The sequence below is a fragment of the Aspergillus brasiliensis genome (assembly GCF_001889945.1).
Source record: "Aspergillus brasiliensis CBS 101740 unplaced genomic scaffold ASPBRscaffold_10, whole genome shotgun sequence".
Taxonomy (NCBI): domain Eukaryota; kingdom Fungi; phylum Ascomycota; class Eurotiomycetes; order Eurotiales; family Aspergillaceae; genus Aspergillus; species Aspergillus brasiliensis.
This window is the reverse complement of record NW_027137451.1, coordinates 927,292-934,259: the sequence shown is the minus strand read 5'-3', so window position 1 is coordinate 934,259 and position 6,968 is coordinate 927,292. Positions and strand designations below refer to the sequence as shown.

Here is a 6,968-nt window from a genome sequence, read left to right as displayed (position 1 = left end):
TCGACCCACCATGGACAAATCGCTCTGTCCGTCGCAGCGGTCATTACCAGACGCAATTCTATAGAGGCTGGGATCTTCTCACGCAACGCATCCGTAATATCTTACAGGTACATTTGCAGTATGCTGAACCGAGACAAGAACTACTACACGCAGATGCTACTACTACTACTACTACTACTACTACTACTACTACTACTACAGAAAGTATATATAAGGCCTACTATTGATTGTCGCTGAGACTCAGCCTAACTGGTTACACTACACCACACCCCAGCTACCAGCCAATTATGGATAGGATTAATGAGTGAAGAGAGACCTACTACTCGGTCAATCCCATATAATAGTCAGGATGAGATAAAAGAAACTGAAACTATCCTTGAAGCAAAGGTTGGTATATAAACTGAACAGCTACGTCGCCTTCACACCCCCCCGTTTATCAACTGTCACCCACATATCGCGCCAGAAACCCACGCCTCCCTTGATCACAAAGCGCGCGGAAGGCTTATCGGCAATCGAATGGAGCTTGAAATGGCGGAAGAGCTGTAACGGACCCTTGAACAGCTCCATCATCGCGATATCCTTACCCAGACAGACGCGCGTCCCGTACCCAAACGTAAACATATACTTGTTCATAACCTTGGCGCGCTCCGCATCCAGCCACCGCTCCGGGTTGAACACACTCGCATCCGCACCAAACACCCCCTCATCGCGCTGGACAATCCATGGGTTCGACGAGATCTCCGTGCCCGCGGGCGCAAATTGGCCATAGAGATCGATGCCCGGCTCGGAGACATATCGAGGGAAGATATTCGGCGCGGACGGGTTCAGACGCAATGTCTCGCGGACACACGCGGCATAGTAGGGCAAGTGCTCGACAATCTCCTGGTACTGGGCCATGGGGCTGATGAGACCCTTTCGGGCCGCGTCGTCGATCTCGGCCATCATGCGCTCGTATACCTCGGTGTGGGTCATAAGATTGTGCACCAGCGCTTGAAACACCGTTCCGGTGGTGTCGGCGCCAGCCAACAGGACTAAGAGGACCTCCGCCCGAATGTATTCCATGTCTAAGGGCTTGCCCTCTTCGGTGCGGGCTTCGAGGAAGGTCTGCAGGAGATCGATCCGGCCGATGTCCTTCTTTTCTTCGATGTCGCGTAGACGCTGGTCGATGAGGCGGTCGCGGAAGCGCATGAGGACCCCGATGCCGGAGTCGTCTTGGGGTGTGGCCACGAGGTATTTCTTCATGAAGGTCGTTTTCATCCAGCTGGTGAAGGGGTGAAGACGCGCTAGAAGCCCGAAGGCTGGGAGTCCGTCGTGGAAGCCTTGGACGAGTCCGCCGACGTCTTGGCCTTGATCGACGAAGCCGAAGGGCGCTCCGAATCCGACCTCGCTGATGATGTCGTATGCCATGTAGCTTGGAGGTGTTAGTGTAGCCTATGGCATGAAGTGGAGGGTGCGATACTCACACTGCCCACCATGAAAAGTCGAAGGCAGCGCCTGTGCGGGCGAACCTCTCGTCGATCTTCTGCAGCCAGTGCTCGATGTGGGCGTCAAGCAGCGGCTCCATGCGCTTGACGTTGCTAAAGCTGTACTGTATAGGAGATCAGTCGAGTAATTCTGAAGAAATCGAGGGTCGTGTTGAGCATACTGGGCCTGCGACGTGCTTCCGGAATGCCGCATGCGTCTTGTGAGAGCGCATGTTGAATAGAGACTCCGTCTCGCCGAATGATCCGGTGATGTAGTGTCCGGTTTTGTCGGCATTGCGATGGTAGATGTCGGGGAGCTTCTTGGGGTCGGTGACGAGCAGGAGCGTGGGTGTGATGCGTACTACGGGGCCTGAAACCGATCGAGTCAGATTTTATTCCCCTTGACATTCTCCAGGGATGATGATCGATGGCATCGCATACCATATTTCTTTGTGAGTGCATACACCGTCGGCAATTCAGTCTCGCGCAGGTTATGCCATGCAATCCAGAGTCGGGTGACGCCGCCCCAGAATGGACCAGGGAATTTGGACAGCGGATGGAAAAAGTGATAATAAACGATCTGGTACACAAACTGAAGGACCACATAGGCGACGAGACCCAAGATCACGTTGGTCACCGTGATCTTGGAAAGAAGATCTTCACCAACGCCCATTGCTGTTGTTGCTTTTGCAGTTGGCGAACGAACAAATGACAGCAAAATCAACTGAAGAGCGACCCCGAGCTCTTAAAACATAATCATCAACTGCCGTTGGAGGGGAGCTCTGGACTTAGGCCCATTTTAGGTCCAGCACCGACGTCTGGCTTCTCTCCTCCGTCGATGTGACCAGAACACGAATCAGTAGCCTTCTAGCGGCACCACGGAAGTAGCGGTGGTGCGCTATCTAGCCATTTCCCGGGACTTGATCCGAGGAAGAACAGCATTGAGGCTACTGGATTGGGAGGGTGGACAATATGACCGGAGTGTCGATCCAACCAGGCCGGAGCCATTGACAAGCGTCTGTCGGAGGCATCCCCCAGTGCCGACAGACCATGACAAGCGACAGCGTACTTAGTGGGTGCGGGGACAGACTGAAGACAAGACTCATGATGAACTGGGCAAATGCGCGAGAGGGTTTCGGACCTCCAACGGCTCCTAGTGTCTCTGATGGAGTGGGCTTGCCGAGTCGCTATGAGCCATTATTGGCCATGCTTAAGCTCTCGGGGGGAAGCAGTTGACACCTGTTAGACTCGAAGCCTGTCAGAGACTGCTACCGACGTCAAGGCCGTGGAACCTTTTCTCGTAGTTTGATGAAAGGGATGATTCCTTTCGTGTCGTCGCAGCGTGCCGTTCTCGCCATATATATCTACTCCGTACTCTCTCTCTATCCATCCATCTATCGAACTATCGAATTTCCACCAAATCCCACAAACAAAGCAAGTCTCAAATTTCTTTGCTCGACGTGTTCGACGTTAGTACTTTGTGGCACCAGGAAAGTAATTGTGGTCCACTGGGAGAGGCGACGTGAGAGGCCAGATCCACCCACAGACATCCCCCTAACACTGCTAGCAGGCCCTAACGGAGACTAACTCTGACGCCGGCCGGCCACTGGGCCGCGATCGGCAGTCCATCCATGGCTCCAGGGAAAATAAAATGATTACGGAGGATGGATTCACCCTCTACTAGTTGCAGAGGGGGTGTCAAAGTAGACCCAGAATCACGGAAGCCAGTATGACACATGAAGATTCCAAGCTTTCAAGGCGAAATTGCTTGCTTAGTGGCGGCTTGCCCAGGGAGCCCTAGTAATGGCAGGATTCGTTATCTCTCGATCGGTCTTTTGCTACAGGCACTATTGACTGCTTCTGCAACCGTCGCAAATTGCGCGAGACTGAAGATTAAGAATACTTCAGCTTAGCATGGCAACATTGCATGCTGATATATCATTTTTTGATAGCACAATGTTACTATGGGTGGTGACCTTGTCCACAGTAGGGGCCACCTCGATCACTTGAATAGACAAAGCAGCAAGGTCCTTGCACTAACTTGGTATCCATTTATCCGTCATTTCACAAGGAATTGCGACGCAGATTATCACCGTTGAATCGCGAGAAATTGGTGGCTGCGACCATTGGATCGGGGGCACGGCCGATAGCCCGAGGTCCGATCCCGAAGCCACCCACAAAAACATCCCCATCAACCTACGGAGTATTCGCTTATGAACACCAGCATGAGAAGGAACTCCTTTCACAGATTCCACAGTTGATTAACTGGTGCATCGGCTGGCTGCCTTCAAGAACCAAAAATGCATCCAGGGGTGGTGTCTGTCTTTTGGATCTATTGACGGAGCTACAGTGAGTAGTCGGTAGTACATAATGAAACATGCCAGGGCGACCAATGAAGATTTGCCCTACACGAGCAGAACGTCTCCCAAGCCACCAGGATTTGATCCTGCGCCCACCATCTTCGTACTTCGCAGGCATTTCGACGACCGATGCCCGTTTAGACCATTGTTCTGACCAGAGGACTCGCTATCCAGAGTCCAGACAATCCTGGACGGGCCCATCCCCCGTGGAGTGGGTCAGCACTTGCACTGAGGGCGACTACTAGTCGAGGCCCTAATCCGGTTGGAGGAAAGCAAGCAGCGCATTTCCTGCCTTTCAGACACCGGTCGTTTACGGCGCGAATAGTGCCGGAATATACTTCCTCCCGTGTCTTGCAGACAGCCATTAGCCTGCCATGGTTAGTGGTGGTGGTGGTGGTGGCCGAACTTGGCTGACTGCTATTATGCACCTGGGTTCATGTGTCGCAACTACTGACGATGTGAGCATTTGATATTCTAACGCGAACGTGGTGGCAACCTAGGCAACAAATATACAGATCATAATTAAGAGAATATGTCCCACCGCTTGCGAACATCGGAACTTCCTCGGGGAAATGATCCATCCTCAATGACGATCGTGCCCCGACTGCTATTCTTGTCCGCGGTGGCCACTCTGTAGACAACGACTAACACCTTTTAGTGCAAAGTACTGACACTCCCGATTAGCCGTGGAGCGATAGGTTCAACGACACATTTTCTGTATCAGATTCGACAAGCGGAGTCGGCCAGTGCATCCGGACTCGATATCCACACCATTCCAAGACCCCAAGATGTGGGCTAGCTACTACAAAGTACGAACTGTCACTGGAGCACCCGATTCTTGGTCGCTACACGCGCGATACCTTGCTTTTTCTTTCCCCTTCCGTTCCTCCAGACGTCGCTAGTCAACTCTTGGTGCCGTCTGAAATTTTCCCTCACGATTTCCCCTTTTTGGGAAACGCCACTGTCTATCAGACTCCAGTTTCTCCAACCTGCGAGCATGACCCGAACCGCTTGGGGATCGTCCAAGAATGAAATCGCGGAGCCCTGCCAGGGGCATTCGATGCAGCGATGATCACGATGGTGCACATGCGCAAGATTGCCTCCGTTTAAATCGCAACTCAATCTTTGGCCCCTCGGGAAGTTTCCTTCTAGAAACGACTGTCTTCTCTATGTTTACGGAGTATGTGTGTGTATGGTGTATGAGAGACTGCATCTGATGTGTTGCACTCGATAAATAAACCTTGGACGTCCCCGATCTACTCCCCAGCGTTGTGCGCCTCGTCCTCTTCTGTTCGTTGGGACTGTCGATATGGCATCGACACAGGGCCCAGTGATTGCTGGCGTTGCGATCAGTTTCGCGGTTCTGAGTTTTGTGACCCTCTGTCTACGGTTGTTTGCTCGAATCTATGTCTTGCAACGAATGGGCTTGGATGACTGTATGTCAATGACTATTATCCGCGCTCTTGGCTGCTGTCCGGCTTGTGACTTACCTATTATTTCTCCTAGATTTGATTATTGGCGCCTGCGTAAGGGAATCGTTTCCGAATCGATGCAATTGAGCTGACCTCTCTCAGTGTCTATCATGGGCATTCACTTCGGTTACCATAGTCGGTAAGAGTATTCCTCCTGTGAGCATGCGAGGGTAGAGACTGACATGGTATAGCTGTCAAGCACGGCATGGGACAGCACATGGATGATGTGGACCAAAGTGGTCTAATTACATACTCTTTTGTATGTCATTCTTTTTCCCATAAGCATGGAATTATTGCTGATCATGACAGGCCGTCTGGCTGAGTTCAATGTTCTACCTAGCCGCACTTGGCTTCGTCAAAACCTCCGTCTGCTGGTTCTACACCCGACTCGGCGACAAGCAACTCACGCGCATGTCTCTGGTGATGATGGGCGTGGTGGGTTGCCAGGCCACTGCCTTCGTCCTGACCGCCGCTTTCCAATGCAATCCCATTGCCCGCGCCTGGAACACGAGCATCCCCGGCCGCTGCGTGACGATCAATATCTTCTACCTCGCCAACGCGGCCCTGAACATCACCACCGATCTGCTCACCTACTCGCTGCCGATCCGGGTCATTCTCAAACTACACATGCCAAGGAAGCAGAAAATGGCCCTCGGTGGTATCCTCTGTCTTGGTCTATTGTAAGTTCCTATACAGCTGTCATTTACCCTTGTTTTTTTCTGACAAGTATGTCCAGCGCCTGCATCTCCTCCATCATCCGAATCACCTACATCCCCGCAATGCTCACCTCCAGCGACTCCACCTACGCCATCAGTGGCGCCATGTACTGGTCCGCCATCGAGATCAACGTCGGCATCCTAGCCTCCTCCATCCCTTCCTTCAAAGCCATCGCCTCGCGCTTCCTGCCCCGCTTGATCGGCGAGTACAGCTCCAACCGAGCCTACGGCGGACTCTCGAGCAGCAACATGAGAAAAGAAGTGTCGGGCTTCTCCAAGGGTCGCGATCATCCCTATGATATGAGTGTGCTGCAAACCCAAGACGGCGACGCCATGACGGGCACCCAGATCGGGAGGAACACCAGCGAGGAACACATCATCGTGCCGGATGGGAAGATTTATGCGCATACGGAAATCGAAACGAATGTCGAAGTTAGTACGGAGTATTATACTCGGGGGATGCAATCTTTTGATATTCCTCGGTCGATTGGGACGCATAGTTCTTGAGGATACCTATACCTTTCCTTTCATTCATTTATCATCATCTTCCCTTGTGTATATTGATATACCCTTTTCTTTCTCACGTTCACTTAATCTCCTTTTTTTTTCTATACTTCAGACTTCTTTACCTCCCTATTTTCCTTCCACTAAGGAAGCATCTTCGATTCCCCCTTTTCTCTGCCATCTCCTTACTTCTTAACGGCCCTCTAGAACTATCCTCTACGAATATCACTGAGCATGACCTTGGCAACAAACTTGAATGAATTCACCGCCAAATCATCAAATAAATTCAACGAGTAAAACTAGTAACTCGAAGAAAAACCCCATGATTGCCATAAATACAAAGTAAACTAAACCTAAACCCCCAGTCATCTTTGTAGTTTATCTATCATATGCGCGCCACAGGCAGCAAACAAAGAATCAGAAACAAAGGTGGATGATAATCTGTGACACATG

General features: G+C 51.5%; 2 protein-coding genes across 2 annotated transcripts; one reads left to right on the top strand and one right to left on the bottom strand.

The window, feature by feature from the left end:
• Window positions 1-408: 408 nt before the first annotated feature.
• ASPBRDRAFT_130793 (cytochrome P450) lies at window positions 409-2,136 on the bottom strand (the record flags this gene model as incomplete). Its single annotated transcript, XM_067618257.1, has 4 exons — window positions 409-1,411; window positions 1,464-1,588; window positions 1,646-1,833; window positions 1,905-2,136. 4 exons carry the CDS (start codon window positions 2,134-2,136, stop codon window positions 409-411), a joined length of 1,548 nt encoding a protein of 515 aa, XP_067476865.1.
• Window positions 2,137-4,727: 2,591 nt separating this feature from the next.
• Window positions 4,728-6,781, top strand: ASPBRDRAFT_182703 (putative integral membrane protein Pth11-like). The gene is made up of 6 exons (XM_067619981.1): window positions 4,728-5,259; window positions 5,330-5,349; window positions 5,398-5,434; window positions 5,487-5,554; window positions 5,605-5,975; window positions 6,032-6,781. The coding sequence occupies exons 1-6, from the start codon at window positions 5,133-5,135 to the stop codon at window positions 6,516-6,518; spliced, it is 1,110 nt and encodes a 369-aa protein (XP_067476864.1). The 5' UTR covers window positions 4,728-5,132; the 3' UTR covers window positions 6,519-6,781.
• The last annotated feature ends 187 nt before the right edge of the window (window positions 6,782-6,968 follow it).